The following is a 20,132-nucleotide window of genomic DNA, read 5'->3' as shown; positions in this document are numbered from 1 at the left end:
TACTAGTTTTCTCCCCCCTCACAAGTCAAACTACCATGCGCAAGAATTCCAGTCAAGCCGTAGACGGATAACATCAAAAAAGAGTTGTATAACTACAGACACTCGTCCTTGCGAATGGTGATTGAGAGGTCTTTTGGAGTGCTGAAGGCCCGTTTCCCCATTCTGAATTTAATGCCAAACTTCAAGCCAATTAGGCAGCGTTACGTGGTTATTGTGTGTTGTGCTCTACATAATTTCATACGCATAAACAATCGGAGTGATGAATTGTTTAGAACAATAGGGGAGAGTGTTGGCGAAGGTAGTGCGACCAATAACGAAGGTAGTGGCGATGCTGAAGCAGCAACAAGCTCAGCAACCCAAAGGCATGTACTAGAAATGTCAAGTGCATCGAAGAGAGCAATGGGGCAATTTAGGGACAATATCACTGACACAATGTGGGATGATTATGTTGCCCGTGGCAATGTCAGATGATTATATGTTGGAAATGGCATGTACTAGTAAGTGACGGAAAACTTATTAATTAGATAGGTAGATGTATAAGTTAGTTCAACTTGTAATGATACTGCACTATTTTGGAATGATATGACAATGTGCAGATATGCTCTCGGCATAATTATGTAACGTAAATCGATTGTATCAATTATTGAAAGATATATGTAACTTAAGGGTTTCAAGTTTCAACTATTTATGTGTCGACTCTCACCAATGGCAATGAATACAAAACTGACCACTTTTGTTAAACGGCCACAACGGTCCCTCCATTCTAAACTAAGTTATTAAAAATAAAATGCGAATATGGGCCAAATGTCCATTCTAAACTACGGTTTTCAATTTACATTATTTAAATATCATTAATAAACCGTAGTATTATCCATACGAAACACAAACAAGTAAATAAAACAACCGGAATCCATATTACATAAAAACCAAATATTGTTCTAGTTTAAACCGAAACTGCTCTCCCTCAATCCTCCTCCGGGTTTAGAATGTCATCAATCCAAGACCTCCTCCTATGCTCCGGCATACACATAAACACTACCCTATCATCCTTTTTCTGCAAAACCTTTGACATCTTGATATAGGCCTTGTTACTGAGATCCGCATAAGAATTCAACACCTCCATTGCCTTGGGAAGTGAGCAAGGATCACCGCCAACAGCAGATTGAGCGAATTGCTCGGATGAACCGCTACCCTTACCAAGTTTACCACTGAACTTATCCCTCGACATTGCAGTGTAGTCCCTTAAGGCCACAGTCATTTCACTTACCCTATCCGACTTCTTTGAGACCTTCTTACCCTTGCCAGTTGCATCTGTCACAGGACGTTTTTCTGCTCGTTGGGTTACCTCCTCAACCTCAACGTCATCCACAGTGTGCGGGAAAGTGTCAAAGTTAGGGGTGTAACAGTCATCATCCAGATGGGTGGGTGCACTTGCATTATCATTAGCATTGGCAAGCTCTTCCTCTAGGGCACGCTCCTCATCACTATTTAAGGGAGGAGTGTTTGAGGAGATCTGCAGGTTCCCAGTTGCGGTACTAGGGGCGAACAACTGCTGCAGTGATGGGTAGTCTGGGCATCCCTTATTCCTTAAGCTATTTGCACCACGATTGCTCTGGAATGTCCTTGGAAACATTAGCACACTAAAACGCAGCAAGTTCACAAGAGGCAAATTGCATGAATAAATAATTGCAAGAAGTCAAAATTAATAAACAATAGTAAACATACCGCAACCACATTCTGCCACACCTCATCAGAGCAAGTCACTGTTTGGGTATGCTCGTCCCACCCCAATCCTGTGTGTCTTAGCAACTGGCTCCACTTGCGTTGTTTGGTACGGAGCCTATTATGCTTCTGTTGAACTTGGTTAGGGATAAAATCTTTCCCGGACCTTCGGTTAAGTTCCGTTGTGATTGATGTCCACATGGAACCCTTGAACACACCTTTTGCCATGTTACCCTTAAGTTGTTCCTCTAACATTATCTCAATAAATATATGTTCTACATGGGAAGGCCACAATTTCTCCTCTTGATCTTGTGATTCATGTGCCATCTATTTGAAACATGCCACGTGGTAAGCTTATGACAGCTGATAATTTTAACAATTGAACAATAGGACTATAGGATTCATTTAAGGGGTCCAAAAACTGGAAAATCTTCCATACTTAACTCAATAAAGATACGAAAAAGCATGCACTGAATGTAATAAACAATGGTAATATATAATAAACAGTGGTAATACATAAATTCTTCATCGAGGTTTACTACATATACAATGTGACCAGATATACAAAACAGGGAAGATCGAAGCAATGATTTAGTAAACTGAATAAGTGGTCACAAATACTACTAGGTTAGTGCATGGTTAAGTACATAGCAATCTATAAGAAAGTACGCTACTGAACATAATGGGAACAAAATATGTCAGCAGTATATCAAAAGGAACATGCACTAAATTGCCTCGACTAGGCATCCGCCTCTTACTGCGGCGGGTCATCTGACAATCGATCTGGAGAGGACACAGGGGAAACATTGGGCCGAAGAGATCTGTTACGGCCCACCATTGCTCTGCGATAATTCTGTTCAATACGCTTCCACCTCCTAATTACCCGCCTCACAGTAAAGGCCTTCGCCATGCGGGCATTAAGATTGTCTGTGATCTCCTGCCACACTTGCGCATTGGCATGACAACGACGCCAATTCCCACAAACAAAGTGTCCAAGTACAGAGTCACACAACACATCCTCACAATTGGCATCCCATGTTGTCAACTCCGCAGCCATCTTAAAGAACAACACACATCTCATACACAACCATATCACAAGTACAATAAAGATATCCCAGTATATTTAGAGGAACAAAGATTGAGCACATGGTAGCGTGTATGATACGTTTACAAATTTTTTTAAACTAAAAATGCATAGGCATCAAACTAAGGAGAATTCTAATGAAGTATTATGATGATTGATCAGTGGACATAGGTTCTAGTTTCTGAATTAAATGTGGCAAATTGTCTTATGTCAAATTATGCTAATTACAAGAATGTAAGAAAAATGTTTCCTTTCTATTTTTTTTTTTCCTAAATTAGGAAGTAGGTTTTTATTTTTATTTGTAATAGATAAAGGTTTGGATTTGAATCTAGGACATAGGTTTTTATTTGCAAAGTATGTGCCAAAGTTGTAACTTTGTTTCAATGTCTCCTCTATCATTTGTTTTGTTGTACCCATTTGACAAAATTTAACAGTAACAAACCAATTTACCCATCTATACAAAACAGACAACTAAATAGTAAATTGGTCTTTCAATGCTAAGTTATGTTTAAGTTAATTGCAAAACAGAAGGAAAAACAGTTAAGTGTAACATATTTTTAAAATTAGGAGGTCAATCATGCATTTCAATAATTCATGGGTAAAATGTAATTGAGATAATAGTTTAAAGTGGAAAAATATAATTCCTCTATGTAATATTTTATAACTCTCATTTAAATTAGTGAAAGAAAATTATTTATATTTTTAGTTATATTTATATTGCAAATATTATATATTATGAGTCAAAATTTTATAATTTATAATTTTTTTTAATAATTTTTGTTGAATTTATAATTTTTACTTAGTTGTGTATTATATAAAAGATGCCTAATCATTTGAATTGTCTGAATGATAATTAAAATGTACTATTATACATTTAAAAAAGTATATAAGTAATTGCATCAACTTTGAATAAAAGTGCTCTTTACTCAATCATGAAATTTATTAATTCTTTATTTCCATTACAAGCTGTCTTTTGAAACTTAAAGTCATCTATTGAGAGTTGTGGACAGAAATCATTGACATTAATGGTATTTTCGGCCTTGGAGTTTCTGGTATTTTCGGCCTTGGGTGAGTAATTAAAAAGGCAAAAAAAAAAATTGAAATCACTTCAATTATTTACAATTCAACCCATACGATTTTTAAACACTGCTATTAACTATAATTTGTGAAAGTACATGCTATCATTAGTAATTATAAAGGCTATGGGATTAATCCTGTAGTCAGACCTGAGGTTGCTGTTATGGTAAGAATCTTTATTTTGTGCTAACCTTAAGATATTAGATATAATATTACTTATCCCCAAAAACCTGAAAACGTGATATGCTATCATATATATGTTGCATAATTTAACTGTGTAATTTGTATGGTTCAGGTCCTTAATGGCTTGACCCAGAACATCTCAAGTACCAAATTTCAACTTGGGAAGAATGCTCAAGAGGGTATACTGAACAGCTTGCCCAACACAACTAAAGAGGAACTAGTACATGTGAGTACATGTGTGTTTCTTAAAATAATATATAGCTGCTTCTACAAAAATGTGGCTAAACACCATGGATATCTTATTTATTGAATAATTGATTACGCAGGCTGTGTGCTAGAATCAATTCTTTTTGTGTTATGTTGAACTTAGTAATTGTATATTCTATGAATTTTGGTTTTTCAGTGAGTTTAATATTAATAAGAAGAGTGTTTTTTGTTTCCAGCATTGGATATCCATTCAAGAATTACTGAGGCACTTTTGGTATTCATATCCAATTACTACATCATATCTTTATGCTAAGGTAAGTGTTGTATTTGTTAACATGGAATTGAGTCATGTTAAATACATTTATTTATTTATGTTTGAGCATTTGTTTGTGCACAAAAGAGTTATAGTAAACTGTCAGCAAACCACCATAAGCTTCTTGGTAAAGTGCATAACACTAATTTTTCCAATGTTAAGTAGATTAAGGTCACAATTATATATCATTTAAAATTGACAATTAGATATCATTGTCTTGGTCTCATGCAGTTTATGTGACTCAAAATTGACAATTAGATATCATTTAAAAATATTTTTCATCATCGTTGATTTTACCAATAATTAAACCCATTTCAAGCTCATGCAATAAGATAAAGATAACATACCATACAAAGATTACAATCAGTCTCTACTCTCTACTACCAGAAACTTAATGGAGGGAACTTTGATAACAAATTCCAGGAAAATCGCACCATTTATCACACATTTCTTAGTTCCATAAATTAATCAAAAAAACAAAAACCCCATAACCACGGGTTGCAATTTTCCCAAATCAGATGCTTACCTAAACATGAAACAAAGAAAAAAAAGAAAAAACAAAAACAGAGAAGCACAACACAGGTTCACCACGGGTTGAAAACCCATTACCACAGGTTTCAATAGACCACATCAGATGCCCAAACATCAAACGAAGAACAAAAATCAGAGAACCAAACATCACACGGGTTGAAAACCCAGGATTCTACAGGTTTCAATAGACCACATCAGATGCCCAAACATCAAACAAAGAACAAAAATCACAGAACCCAACATCACCACGGGTTGAAAACCCAGGATTTTCTAGGTTGATACAAGTTAAATCAGATGCGAAAACCCAAACGTGAATCAAAGAAAAAAAAAAGGAAAAAAATCAACACAGAAGCAAACTCCTTGAATCGATGTAAGAGATGCGAAGTCCCTTGCTATTACCAACAAATCAGATATATAAACAGCTCAACGGTGAAGAATACCTTCGGATTTCACTGGAAAAAGCTGAGAACGAGCTCGGTGGTTGGCGCGTGAAGCACTGCGTTACCGTGACACGGCGGCGCGGGTTGGCTGAGCTTGGAGATGAGGGCAGGGAGAGCTTCTCAATGGTGGTACTGGAATGGAGTGGAGAGAAATTTCTGATGAGAGACCTCTGCCAACTGAAGAGAGAAGTGTGAAGAAGGCTGAAATGAAAGACCTGATGAGAGAGCCGTTGAGGGCAGTATCAAAAGGCACGCCTTCACGTGAATGGCTCTGACGGTGGGACCGGAACTTGTAACAGTATTTACCAAATTGCCACTGAAAACAGAAAATTAAAAATTGAAAACTGAAAACAGCCTACAGTTGTTTTCAGTTTTCACAACTCATAACTCAAAAATTAGGAAATTGAGTATTGAAAACAGAGTTATGGAAACAAAAAAATTTTGCAGGCAAACGAGTATTTTACTATGGGACCCACCATTTTTGAGAATTGAGTTACGAAAACTGAAAATTGAGTGATGAAAACTAGTGAACCAAACAGCCTCTTAGATTTCCCAAAGCTTTAGCCCAATACTTGCAAAGCCTCAACTTAAATTCCAAACATTCAGCACAATCCGTGGGTCCACAAGCCACAAACACAACTTCCCTAAAGCGAATTTTACAGAAAACCCGCCTCAGAAGTGAGAAAGACTGTTGTCGCGTTGATCTCTCTATTTCTGTCTCTGTTGCTGTTGTTGATGATAGTCAGACTGACGAGGAGCCATGTCTTGTTCTAAAGGTCTGTAATTGTTTCTTCTTTCTCTTTTTTTTCTCGTCTGAAGATAATAATTTCATTATACATGATTTTTTTTTTTTTAAAGCAGTAATTTTTCGAAATATAGAACCCTTTTGGTCGATTTAATTTTTCGCTTTCACAGGGTTGTGAATTTCACATTAATTGATGTTTTATGCTTTAGTTATGTCTTCCAGTTATAACGTTATTTATTTATTTATTTTTAAAATTTCTCTCTGTTTTATGGTTTAGTTTGTTATTTTAGATTATCGTTTGTGCTCCTCAAGTTTCAATTTTGTTTCTGTTTCTGCAGGAAAGCCTTCCAACAGTAAGTGTCCCTTTGGCAAAAACTAGTGCTTGATCACTCCTGGCCCGGTGCCTTCGCTTCTTCTTCTCATTATGTTTTTTGTGATCTGTTGTTTTCTACTTACCACCCTTTTCTTCTCTATCTTCATAGTTACTAGAAGCGCTGCCCTTCTAGTTGCTTTCGGTGCTATTAAGAGGGGCTCATTGGGGCCTGGGTCAGGCAGGCATGATTGTGAGATTATACTTGAACTCTATGACGAGGTACTATTGTTCATTCTTATAGTTTATATTTCAATTTAATTTCCTAGTACAAACATATTCACTTTTATCTCTATGATAGATTCTTGTTTTTATGTTTGCCCGCTTAACTGTCTGAAAAATTTGTTATTATCATTTAATCTGAAAACATGCCAAATTATAGGACCACAGAGGTTGAAATGGGTGAAAACTTATGTTAATGGACTTGAAAAAAAATGCTATTTTTTTTTCCCCTTTCTTTATAATTTCTGGTTTACTTTGGATGTTTTCCATAATTTTTCTTTGGTCTTTTATGCAGTGCATGAGCAAGCCCCATGAGACTGCCACTTCCTGTGATGGCTACCTCCCACAGAAGGAAGAATGCCGTAATTTTAAGAGAGGTTTGTAAATCTGTTACTTTATTTTGGTTCTTGTTGATTGTGCTCATATCTAGAGCCTTTCTTGTTTTCTCGTAGGTGTCACTTTTGCCTCCAAATTTAAAAGAACAAAATGTTGATTGCTTAATGCTCTTAAGGTGGTGTTGCCTTTTCTATTTTATATGAGAAAATCTATAATTGTATTTTATATAAACAAAATATTTCTGTTGACATGATTTACATACTAATTCTATTAGGAAAACTAAGAAAAATCCTTGTAAAGGATTGTATTTTAAGGATTTATTTAAGGTGTCTTAAATCCGTTCTAATATAAGTTTTGATCTGTCAAATAGTGAAATACCAAGTTTAAAGATTCCTTGTATTCTGTTGGGGGTCGGGTGTTATTCTTATGGCTTAGGAGTTGCACGAGTTGTTTGCAATGAGGCCTTTGCTTTAATATTTTTGACTTTAGATTTGGTTTAGTTGGGCATTTTAATGATGATCTATTGTGGGTCGAGCAACACTCCCTGTTTTTGATGAGGGGAGAAAAAAAAGGCAATAGTAGAGAACCCACCTAGACCAAAGAAGCACTTGAGCTAGGTGATGAGGAAATCCAAAGGGTTTAGTAAGTTCTTGGGAACCTCCTATGATGGGTTTGAGGAGGAGATTACGGACTTGTATGTGCAATTGAAGCTGTTTTAGGAGATCAGAGGGATGGCATGGGAGTAGTCTGTAGAAAGCCAAATGTATCTTAGAGTCAAGAGGTTACTTGGCATTGATAAATTTGATCATCAATGTTTACTATAAGGCTGGGAGTTCTAAGAGAAGAACAAATAATAGTGGGAGGGATTTATTGGTGCCATGAACTTCAAAGGTTGTTACTTGAACTATTAAAGGGTTGAATGATGGCTCAAAAAGAAAAAGAGAGAAATTTGCTCAAACAGTGGAAGGTAGACTTATTATGTTTGCAAAAAAGAAAACTAGGATACATTATCATGGATATTTGATTAGGAGTTTATAGGGTCGTCATCAAGTTGATTGGCTTTTTGTATGACCTATTGGGTCTTCTGCTGGCACATTGTTCACGTGGGACAAAAGGACTTGGAGAAAGCGGATGAAGTGATGGGATAGATAAGCTCTCTGTTTCATGTAAATTCAGAGTTGCTGGTATAACCATTGCATTATTAGAGAAACAATTAGTGTCCACGGTAGTTTTTTTTTTATATATTTTATTTGGTTATTCTAGAGTTAAGGGTATTTTAGTAATTTTACAATTTCTGGGTGTGGACATTAGTAGTGGGTCATGGGCTTTATTTCATTAATGAGTCTTATTTAGTTTATGGGCCTTTATGTATGGCATTTGGAAAAGTATTTGGAAAGTGAAAGCTCCTACTAAAGTTGGTTTTTTTGTTTGGTTAGCTGCCTTAGGAAAGATTCTGACCATGTACCTGCTTCAATGAAAAGGCATTTTTATTGTAAATTGGCGTTGCATGTGTAAGAAAAATAGGGATCCTTGGATGTTAGCTCTTTGTCTATTTGAGGTTCATCGGGTTATGCCGAAGAGGGTAGTGGATTTATTGGCATGTTGGAAGGGGAGGTTTGCTAGGCATTGTAATGTAGATATTTGGAATGCAATTCCTTTGTGTATCATGTGGGCCATTTGGAAGGAAAGAACTATAGGGTGTTTGAGGACGTTGAAAGATCTATGATGGTGGTGAAGCAAGCATTCCTGAAATCATTATATGAGTGGATGGTGCTTTTGAACAGTCATTCTTTTTCTAGTATTTTGAACTTAATTGATTGCTGTAATTTTCTTTGATTTCAGTGCACTACAAGTGCATTTCTTGTGTGTACAAAGTTCTGTTCTGTTTTTTTTTCTTTTTTTTTCTTTTTTTTCTTTTTTTTCTTTTTCCAAATCAATAAAGCTTTCTTACCTATACAAAAAAACATGTATCGCCTTTGGTGTAATTCAAATGGGATTTGGTTTACTAGTCAAACTAGGAGTCCTAGTACTAGTAGGAATCCTAATAGTACTAGTACTAGAAATGGTCTCTATAAATTGTGCTTAATGTATTCAAGGGGGAGAGTTGATTAATATGTTATTGAATGTTTTGAGCATAGAGGCATGTTGGCCTTTGTGGGTTCTTTTCTTCCTTGTCCTCTTCTTTCTTCTCTTCTTCTTCTTTTGTTTCTCTAAGTTATCGGAACCATTCAAACAGCCCATGAACATCATAAAAAAATATCTTTTTCTTCTTCCTTAGAGCATTAGCATTGGGAGTTCTAAAACTCCCAATATGCTATTTTATACCATCAAACCAAAAAAATATAGCCCATTATTCGGAGGGCTATTCTTAAAAAAATTTTCAACTTAGCTATAAGATGTTACTGTAGCAAGAGGGATTTTTTTTTTTAAATTTTTTATTTATTCTCTCTCCTCTTTTTTATGCCTTCTCTCTCTTTTCCTCTCTCTCTGTCACTACCACCACCCACTTTGGTGGTTTGCCCCCAAACCCAAATCAAAATCCCTTCTTTTTTCTACTTATTAAACCCCAAAAAGAAAACCAAATCCCCAAACCCACAAATGGGCAGGCAATAAAAATAGAAACTTCCGGCCAAAAGCTAGAGAACAAAAAAAGAAAAGAAAAAAAAGAAGAGAAATAGAAAGAAAATAGAATGAGGAGAATCAGAGATAGAGAGAGAAGCCAAGGGAGAAGAAGGCTATCCCAGCAGTGGCTACAGGCTGAACAATGGCAGTGGCGGAGCTTCTGAGCTTTGAGGTTTTGGTCATGGAGGTCCAGCCAAGAAGCTTCTGCCATGGCCATGAAGTTGTGAGAAAAGGAGGGACACGGGTTAGAGAGTTTAGGTAGTATAATCTGATGGGGTTTGAAAGTGATAGAAATTAAAGAGGTATTTGGTAGCTGTTGATTGTGATGTGGTGATGGCTGGTTGCTTTGGTTGGTGGCGGCGGCGGCAGATGGGTTGATTTTGGTATGCGTTTGGGAGGTGGGCAAGGGATGGGTGGTTTGGGGGCAGTGGGCAGTGGAGGGTTGATCTGGGGTGGTTTGGGTGGAGGGCAATAGATGGGTTGGTTTTGGTATGGGTTTGGGTGGCGGGCGATGGATAGGTGGTATGGGTCTGGGTGGTGGGCAGCGGGGGATTGATCTGGGGTGGTTTGGGTGGTTGAGAGAGAGAGAGAGAGAGATGTTGTAGAGGATAGGAGAGGAGAGAGAGAGTAGGGATGCGTTATTTTTATTGGGTTGTTTATAGTAAAATAAAAACTGAGATGTTGAGTGAGTTGTAAATTGGTATGTTAAAATGAAAAAGTAGCTTTTGAGAGGGTAAAATTGGATATTTTTTAGAAGTCCGGATGCTAATGCTCCTACAACCCAAAATTGAGCCCAAAATTCTGCATACTTCCACCAAATATTCATCAAATAGCTCATTAAATAACCTTTAAACACCATAACCTTTTCCTCAAATACTCTTAAATCCATTTTCCACAAATTCCTAAACCTTAGCCCACCACAGCTATTCATAGACAAAGTTTCCCTCAATTTTTCCTATGTCAAGAGTTGTCCTCCAGGTTTGAGTGGTCTTCACAAGGTTCTATGGGCTAAATAATGGCATTGATAGGAGACTAGTTTGGGAGGAATTATCTAGGGTTGGTGGGAAGTGATGTGGTGTGTGGAAGGTGATTTTAATGTGGTACACTATCCTACCGAAAGGTTGGGCGTGGAGACTATTACCACAGCATTGCAAGAACTTTTGGATATAATCTTTATACAGCCTTATGGACATTCCTTTGGAGGGAGGCAATCCTACAATCTAACAGTATTTCAAAGTCTAGGTTATATTTTTGTTCACCCTGACTTTGAAGGAGCATTATTTTAAGATTTAGTGGCATCTTATGTGGTTACTATTTGGTTATTTTCCTTTTCCTCTGGAGTGTGGGTTTTTGCAATGGGGTTGGGGCCTGTTTATATTTGAAAACATAAGGGTTTATTGATAGTTGGAAATTAGAAGTAACCTCTTTTGACATGGTAGCTGGAAATTACAGTTATGTGTTTCGTTATGGTAGCAATTTAGTTAGAAAAATGGCTTTCATTACAAGGTACTTTGAGATTGATAATAAGGGGGGAGACAAACAAGTACCGGTCTTCTGTGTGCATGTGTTTTGCGTGTAAGGGCCATGAATGAATGAGTGACTTAAGTGTTATGATTTTCAAATTTGGTTAATTTACATTGGCTAAGAAAAAGAAAATTTAGGTACGAAAGATGGTGAATGATTTAGTAATTTTGATTTAAGATCTTATGTGTGCTTTTTATGTTATAAATAGTATAATAAAGATATTAAAAAAGGGAAACCTTTAGTTTGTTTATTGTTTTTGCCTTATTATTATGTTGATGGCCCTCGTACAAAGCCTTTTCTTTCCCATATGGAAAATAGGGTTAGTTTGATATTTCCAAATTTTCTAGAATGGGGTGTTCTATAGGCATTTTGGTCTTATTTTGTGTTTTGTGTAATTTTGGTATTGGGTTTGAGAGTAATTTGATTACTTTTCTATGTTAACCTTTCTAGGAAAAGATTAGTAGTCCTAGCCTTTCTAAAAAAAAGGATTGGCAATTTCCCATATAAAAGGATTCTATGTATTAATTAACATTCATAAAGAGATTGGATTAAATGAAATTCCAAAAAATCATTTAGATTTGAGGGTTTTATATGGATTAGAACTCAGAAATTCTATGTTACGTCCATGGGTAATGCCAATTAAAATATCCATCATTAGTTATAAGGATTTTTTATTTTTTTTGATAAGTAATAAAATTTATTGATACAAAAAAATGGACACTTTAGTACACAGGGAGTGTACAAGGGTCAAATATAGAAATTACAAGAATTAAGAAAATTAAAGATAGAAGAGAATGATTGGTTCCGCAAGGCAGACAATCAATCCAAAAAATTTCTAAAGAAAAATAAGTTGAGGTCAAGAATGGATCTCTCAGAATCTCCAAAACACTTATTATTTCTTTCCCTCCAAAGACATCATATTAAACAATGGGGAACAATTATCTATATATGACCATTTCATTAACGACCAAACCGGCCTTGCCAGCAAGGAAGGAAGCCACAACTGACTTAGGCATAACCCAACTTACTCCAAATAAATACAAAACCATAGACCACAAATCCCTAGCAACCTGACAATGAAGGAAAAGATGTTCAACCGATTCACCATTACACTTGCACATATAACACCAATCCAATATCCACATCTTCATTTTTCATAAATTGTCAATCGTCAAACGTTTCCTCAAGGTAGTAGTCCAAACAAATAAAGCCACTCGAGAAGGGATCTTCTTCTTCCAAATGCTTTTCCAAGGGAAACAAAAATCATTAGAGCCCACTAGAAGACTGTAATAATTTTTAACTAGGAATCCCTTATTTCTTTTTGGTTTCCAGCTCATTTTATCCTCCCCAAATCCAGTTATAAGGATTACTACTCACAAATTCTCACTCTCCCACAATTAAAAACAAACCTAAATTTTAAAACACCCCAAGGTGTTCTCACATTAACACACTAGTCAAAGCTTTGTCACTTAACTCTCTCATTAGATGAAGCATTTTCTTTAAACTTTCACACCCTATAAAAGCTAAACCAACACTCAATTTATAGGGACTATTGCATCTCCCTACTTTTCTTATCAATATCGTAACACTACTAATAGGAATAATGAACCTGCTTATTATTCTTCTAACTTGTGTGGGATTCCAAAACCTATAAGGAATCCTCTAATACTCTCTCCTCATAGGTTGGACTTCACAAATTCTTTGTTTCTATACTATATACCCATTAAATTCCCTCAAGATTTAGTCAAGATCCAATTTTTATTTACCAAAACCTTCCTAAACCCTTATATATTAAACCCTATTCAATAATCCTTAAGAACTCAACTTATCAAGAACCCCCATACATCTAGATTTGCTAAAGTGATTTCGGTAAAAGCCTCGAGTCCTATGATAGGATACATGGCACAAGACAAACCAAAACCAGGCAACAAATTGAAGAACCTAAAAATAAAAGATAGATGATCTAGGAGTAAGCACCTAGGCTTGCTTGGAGTTGACAGCAAGCAAGTGGAACTGGAAACAGTTAAGAGTTTGCACCTAAGGTTGGCTGGAGTCAGCAATAAACCATTAGGACAATTTCAAAAGAATTTTTTTTTTTTTTTTTTTAATGTGAAATAATCCCCTCCATAGTGCATTATTATGCTTATAAAGAATACTAAACCTAATTCTAACTGCAAACAGGAAACCCTAATTGTAATTGACATAGGAATCTTAAATGTAAATGACTCGTGAAATCCCAATTATTGAATTACAAAAATTCCCTTCTCTAGAAAATTAATTAAAAATACTAATAAACATAATTATCTACTAATACTGAAAATAAAAATATGATTGACCTATAATAAATACAATTGACTCCAAAATCAAATAAGACTAAATTAAAATAAAATTTTCTTTGTGCTTCCAGAATTAATACATTAATGAGATTGTAACTATGTTTGACTGCCTTCTTCCCATGACAACATATGGATGCTTAGTTTTGTCTAGGGACAGAGCATGAAGTGGATAAAGGAATCATTTTCTGGTGAACTATCTTTCTAGGGATTTTAAAGATGTTCCACTAGAAACATGTTGTTATTGTGCCAAATGAGAGCTTAACACTCTAATGAGAAACATTTTCAATAAAACATCTTCATTTTACAATGGTCGTGTACTTGAAAATGCAGTGGAACTCATTTTTCAATGTTTGTTTCTTGTAAAATGAAAAAAAATTTCCTAGTTCTCAAGACACATGAAATGCAATTACAGTTGCACAAACCACCACTGATCACCCAAAAATCTAGATTGGGAAGAAAAACAGCCACCCACAAACCCACTCTGAAACCCCCCACCAACCTCCGACAAATCCACTCTGAAACCACCATCAACAACCCACAAGCCCAGTCTGAAACCACCACCAACCGCCCACAAACCCTAACAGAAATCACCACCAGCCCACCCAGAACCACTATCAACCACCCAAATAACAACCAAACCATCACCAACCACCCAAAATTTCAGATCAGATAGCCAAAAAAAAACCCACGAACCCAGATCGGAAATCAGAACCTGTCAACGTGAAAGGGTGGGAGAGGAGGGTGGCATTTGTGTTTGGGTCAAATTGGCATTTGGGTCATGAACCTGAGAAGAGAACTGGTGGTGGTGCCGACAGTGGTGGAGCTGATGATGACTGGTGCCGACAGTGGTGGAGCTGATGATGACTGGTGCCGACAACGGTGGAGCCAATGATGAATGGCGCTAATGAAAGGCGGTTCCTCTGATTGTTGCTGCACTACTTGGTGGGTGAGTACCGGGCTGGTTTGTGGGATAGAGGAGGGAGAGAGCAGTGAGAGATGGAGAGAGCAGGGTGGGAGTGAGAGAGTGGAGAAATTGTAAAATATTTACCCATTTTTTGAGTGTAAAACATTTTATATCTTTTTTCCTAGGCTTTAACAGTTGACTGAAAATATTTTACAATTGACCAACCATTTTACAACAAAACAAATATTGTAAAATGAGTAAAATATTTTCAGGAAAACAAACGGAACATAAGACAATGCTTAATTTTATGTTCAATCTTGGTTTATTAATTTTGATTGAGCTCAAGCTTTCTCATTAGCGTAGTTTCGTTTATGTAAATTAGACCACTATGATTCTCATACATATATAAATATATACCTTCATTATCGCATATTAGCCGTCAACAAGCTTTAGCCATTAGAATTTCCTATGCTCTAGTCATTCACTGATATTTACTTATAAAAAAAGTTATTCACTTTTATTTATATGATGCATAGCACACCTAATGTGTTACCACTTGAACTTCTATACATCATGTTTTAGTTATTTACACGTCAACTTAACTAGTCTCATGCATCATTCCTGCAGACCCACATCTTCAACCCATATCTGAAAGAATTAAGAGTAAGTCAAACCTATTTTGGTGTTTGATTTCCGTTTTTTCATTTTTATTTTCATTCAAAAAATGCTTTTGTTATATATGTGGATGAGGTGTGCTGGTTCTTGCTTTTTATTGCAGAGTGGGAGGAATCGGAACAAAGGAGAGCAACTGCTGCAGGTTTTGCCAGTATGGATGAGTACCATAGGCATAAACAGTCAAAAGACCCTCGAATGTGCCAGATAGCTTATGAGAATTACAAAGAGGTAAACTGTGTTTAATTTAGAAACTTTTAAATATTCTGTTTATATGATATAATACTCATGTCTTGGCTTTTATTTTCAGGAATGAGATATAAGGAATATATAGTTTATGGTTTGAGTTGTATTTTTTAAATTAATTCTTAATTTGAAATCCTGTTACAGGACTTATTTCCTGTCTAATTGAGTTTCATGATCCAATATTTTTGCGTTTTCAATCCTATGAATCTAGAATCTAGTTGACGCGGTTTCAATGGTGCCAAATTAATTATCACTTCTATTCATTTGATTGTCTTAGTAATTGTAAACAATGACAATGGTATAGTATGGCTATTTAATCACGCATATTCATAACTTGTAAATAAAAGCAATGTTAGAATATGAATCTCAACTGATTGAAATTCATTAAAATGCATCTATTTTTGTGCGTTGTTTCATGCTTGTGAATGTAGTATAGATTTGACTGAAATGTAGGGTCTGAGGACAGATTGGAGAAGTTCATTTGCTTGTGATGGGCTTAGTATTAGGTGAATATGTGGATTTACGTTTTAATATGATAGAAGAAAATAAGAATTTTTTTCTTTCTTTTTTATTTATAATAATTTTTTTTGGTCCCAAAGGAAGGGGGAAGGGGAGATTCAAACTAGTTATTTCTGCATGAGGCATGTTCTCCAACCAATTTTAGAAATAGATGAAATTATGGGTTAGGGTTTGTAGAATGAAATGGAGTTTGTAAATTTGAATCTTGATGACTATTTGGTAGGGAAAAAATGTGGACCTTTAAAACCACGGCTCGTGCTTCAATTAGACTTCAACCAGAGACCTTTAACCTTGAAAGAAATTCCAATGTAGCAATGTATAATCTTCGATGGCTAAATCATTTTCCCCTCATTTGGGAAAAACAAAGGCCTCTAGTTTTTTGATGTTTTAAAATAAAAGAAATTCAAATTACAATCATGCACCAACTCTTTAGTCTCCCCTTCCATAAGCATTAAGGATAAAAAATCTTTCTTTTTTGCCTTGTTATCAAGTTTATGTTCACCAAAATTTGTGAGTAATGCCTGTTACAAATTATAGCTACATCATCTTGTGTTGATATTGATTGTGATGAAAATTTGGCATTACGGGGCCAAAAGAATTATCTTAACACACCCAAAATATATATATATATATATAAAGTGGCTAACTTATGCTAGGTTCTTTGTATGCAGTGTTCAGTGTAACATAATCTTGAGCTTTCTCAAGTTTTTAATAACTTTTTTTCTTTCATCAATCGTGCAGTGCATTAGCAAAGGTTATGGAGGTTGTGATGGATGCCGCTTAGATTGTCCCCAATTCAAGTAGGCTCCTAATTGTGGTGTTGTTGTTCACTAGTGCCTTATGAATATCGGCAGCAGACTAATATCTTTAAATTATGTCTATGTTTAGAGACTGTTTGGAGTAATTAACCATTTGAATAGTGCTTCATCTTAAGTTACTTTGTCAGTAACAATTTGGTGTGATATATTTATAAGCATACTGCGTATGGGAAATGTTTATGAACAATTGATACACTGGTTGTGTTAATTGTAACCTTATACATGTTAAATATGGAGATGGAGAGTTAGAGACAATTGTGAGGTTATTTTGCAAAGACTGCTAATAGCATACGCTTAGCTTATGGTTCATACAATTTATTAATGCTACTAAAACCTTTATTTTTGAACCATAATCTGCGCAATTGCTTGGGTGATTACCATGCAAGCATGAATCTGTAAACTCTCTCTCTCTTTAAAATTGAGCCTCCAACAAGCGGTAACTCACCCCTATTAGCACTATTTACAGCGATGATCTTTCTACATTGGAAACTGCTCAACAAGAGCCTTGAAGAACATGAGATGAAATTGGAGCTTTACTGCCAGACCTGATAAAATTGATGTCCATTCAAAGAGGAACCTGCAGTAGAGAGGAAACTTATCTATCATTGTTAAACTAAAGGCAAAAATCTGGGATCTCAGTAAAATTCATGCTCTCTGCACAGCGATTCAAGTTTAATTGGTTAAACTTATAATACAAATTCATGCTCTCTACCATTGTTAAACTAAACGCACTAATTAATCAACCACTTATAATACAAACAAGACACAAAAAGTAATAAGTTTAATTGGTTAAACACATGCTTTTCACGATTATGACACATTATTGATTAAAAAAAAATACTTTTAACCTTTTTTAAAAAGAATTTATTTATAGTTACAACAATAAGGAATGAGAATTTAAATCTTAGATGACTTTGTTAGAAAATACAATGAAGTGCTGATTGATCTAAAAGGTAAATCTAAACCCTCTATGATTATGACAAGTTAGACCACTACTCTCTATATACACAAGATTCAATATCGTACCAAATACCGTTTCTGTTTAATCAAAAAAATAATATAGATAAAGTTATAGCCTTTTTTAGAATTAAGAATTAATATGGATTTTCCTTTCTCTAATGAAACCTCAATACCTTTGATTGACCTCCAACACATGCCACATTTCATCCCGTTGATGATGTTCAAATCAGTTTCGTTCATATGTTCTTCTCAACCATTGCAAGCTTAGCTCATAAAATTGAAGTTTGAAAGCTGTAAAAATTACAAGGTGTAAGAGCCAGTTGTGCTTAAGATAAGAAAGGGAAGAGATTAACAACTCTGAGTTAAATCATAGAGTTGAAAAGATGAGAAAGCACGCGTGCTATTAAGAGGAAGAAAAAACCTGAGGATGGTTCATGGTTGAATTCATTCAGTGAGTTTAATTTTCAGGAGAGGAATAGACAAAAAAAAGAAAGAAATAGAATAGGAGAAAGATTGAATTACTAGATGCAAAACATTTTAGCTTTCATTGAAATGGACCGAATGGACCAAAATAAACCGAATTGACTAAATTGGACTAAAATTCATAGAAGTAGACTGAATTTCATGAATGGACCGAAGTGAACCAAAATAGACTGAATAGCCTGAATGGACTGAATTAGTCCGAATAAACTGAAGTGGACCAAAACGGACCTAAATTGACTGAATTGAACCTAGGTGAATTGAATGAAATTAAAATGAACTGCGGTGGATAAAAGTGGACCAATTTAGATTAAATGAACTGAATGGACCAAAATAGTTCGAATGGACTGAAGTGCACCTATATGGACCAAATGGATGGAATGAAGTGTTAATCGAGCAAAATTTATATAGTACTAATTGAGCAAAATTCATTTTAGGTCAGATTGATTTATTGTCATAAGTCACCATCATCAAACAACTCAATGGTAAGGAGCGATTAAGTATAACGTGTTACATTCATTAATTATACATAATAAATTGCCCAATAATCTATTTGTGATTCTTTACATCCATCCCCTATACAAATTTGACCATTTTGTTGTGGCCCATCATACTTTTACTCTAAAAGTTTCTGTTCACAATTAGACTAATGGTTTTGTTATTATGGAATATAAATTCTTAACTTTGCATTAATAATTTGAAGCCATAACCAATAGACATGACTTTTACATACTCATTCTCAATGGCTCTTTATTATGGAATGATCAACAGAATGCTTTTACATTAATTCATAATTCTTAAATGTTGATTTTGTTTATAAACTGTTGATGGTTTTTTATTTTATTTTTATTTGAGAAACACACACACACACACACACACACACACACACCTATATATAGGGGAAGGGGGATGAGATAAAGGAATACACTTACACACCAACACCAAAACTGCATGCGGCAGTTAGTATCACGGAGCAAGTAATAAACTCATTCTCAATATCACACCTTACCGATGGGGGATGACTCGACAACACTGAGTTCTTTTTATTATTTGAGAAACACATACCTATATATAGGGGAAGGGGGATGAGATAAGGGAATACACTCACACGCCAACACCAAATGAGAATCATTAAGAATTAGTCACATTAATAGTTTGTTAAAATATTGTAAAATAATTTATAATTGTAGCATTACTCTTTTACTCTTTTATCTGTTAGATATATTCGTGTGACTGGTGAATTCCTACATTGAATAATAATAACAATAGTGTATAGTTAATATAACATGATTGGGTTTAAACTAAAAATTTTAAATTTTTGGAAGATAGAACACAAGACCATGTGAGAGAGGGAGAGAGGATGAAGATGATGATGGAGAGCAGAGAGTTAATGCTATTTTTTATTTTTCTATTTTTAATAAGAAGAATTAATTACTTAGTTACTAATTTCTAGGGAATAATAAATACATGACTATGAGTATTTTTTTTCACCCTTAGATCTAATACAAACCAATGATCCAAAAAATGTGTAAATCTTGTGAAGTTATACAAGGTGTAACTTAAACCTATTTCATATATATATATATATAACCAAAACATTTTATTTTTGGATGTTCTCATAATATTATGTCATGTAAGCTTTTGAACTCTTACAATTTCACAAGTCATTTGACTTTTTCTAACCTAATATCTCAAAACTAGGCTTCACCAAAAAAAAAAAAAAGTTTTTTACAAAGTCTTGAAAAAAAATTACTACAAAATTTAATATAAATTCAATCATAAATGACTTTTTGAGATTTAAAAAAAATGTTGATTTACACT

The 20,132-nt window shown here is 35.0% G+C and overlaps 3 protein-coding genes across 4 annotated transcripts; 2 read left to right on the top strand and 1 right to left on the bottom strand.

Moving 5' to 3' along the window:
• Positions 1–114: 114 nt before the first annotated feature.
• Positions 115–471, top strand: LOC136068088 (uncharacterized). The gene has a single exon (XM_065774755.1). It carries the CDS (start codon positions 115–117, stop codon positions 469–471), a length of 357 nt encoding a protein of 118 aa, XP_065630827.1.
• Positions 472–867: 396 nt separating this feature from the next.
• On the bottom strand, positions 868–6,193 carry LOC111994485 (uncharacterized). Of its 2 annotated transcripts, none has more exons than XM_065774788.1 (3): positions 5,558–6,193; positions 1,726–2,049; positions 868–1,612 (listed from the first exon to the last, which is right to left on the bottom strand). In XM_065774788.1, exons 2-3 carry the CDS (start codon positions 2,047–2,049, stop codon positions 965–967), a joined length of 972 nt encoding a protein of 323 aa, XP_065630860.1. In that variant the 5' UTR covers positions 5,558–6,193; the 3' UTR covers positions 868–964. The 2 variants fall into 2 exon arrangements, with proteins under 2 accessions (XP_065630860.1, XP_065630861.1); XM_065774789.1 differs by having other exon boundaries at positions 1,747–2,049.
• On the top strand, positions 6,105–17,126 carry LOC111996332 (uncharacterized; the record flags this gene model as incomplete). The annotated part of the gene is given in 7 exon segments (XM_024028288.2): positions 6,105–6,333; positions 6,641–6,655; positions 6,785–6,894; positions 7,190–7,271; positions 15,244–15,279; positions 15,395–15,519; positions 16,795–17,126. Coding segments are annotated over 7 exon segments (447 nt in total). The 3' UTR covers positions 16,858–17,126.
• Between the last annotated feature and the right edge of the window lie 3,006 nt (positions 17,127–20,132).

The sequence above is a fragment of the Quercus suber genome, unplaced genomic scaffold (assembly GCF_002906115.3).
Source record: "Quercus suber isolate HL8 unplaced genomic scaffold, Cork oak 2.0 scaffold_98, whole genome shotgun sequence".
NCBI lineage: Eukaryota > Viridiplantae > Streptophyta > Magnoliopsida > Fagales > Fagaceae > Quercus > Quercus suber.
The sequence above is the reverse complement of the archived record's forward strand: the minus strand, read 5'-3'. Positions and strand labels throughout refer to the sequence as shown.

Excerpts from the sequence above, each read along its gene's own strand:
- LOC136068088 (XM_065774755.1), top strand. The coding sequence starts at position 115 with ATGGTGATTGAGAGGTCTTTTGGAGTGCTGAAGGCCCGTTTCCCCATT.
- LOC111994485 (XM_065774788.1), bottom strand. The coding sequence starts at position 2,049 with ATGGCACATGAATCACAAGATCAAGAGGAGAAATTGTGGCCTTCCCAT. Across the intron at positions 1,613-1,725 it reads TGTGGCAGAATGTGGTTGCG|AGCAATCGTGGTGCAAATAG; the intron begins GTATGTTTACTA and ends AGGACATTCCAG.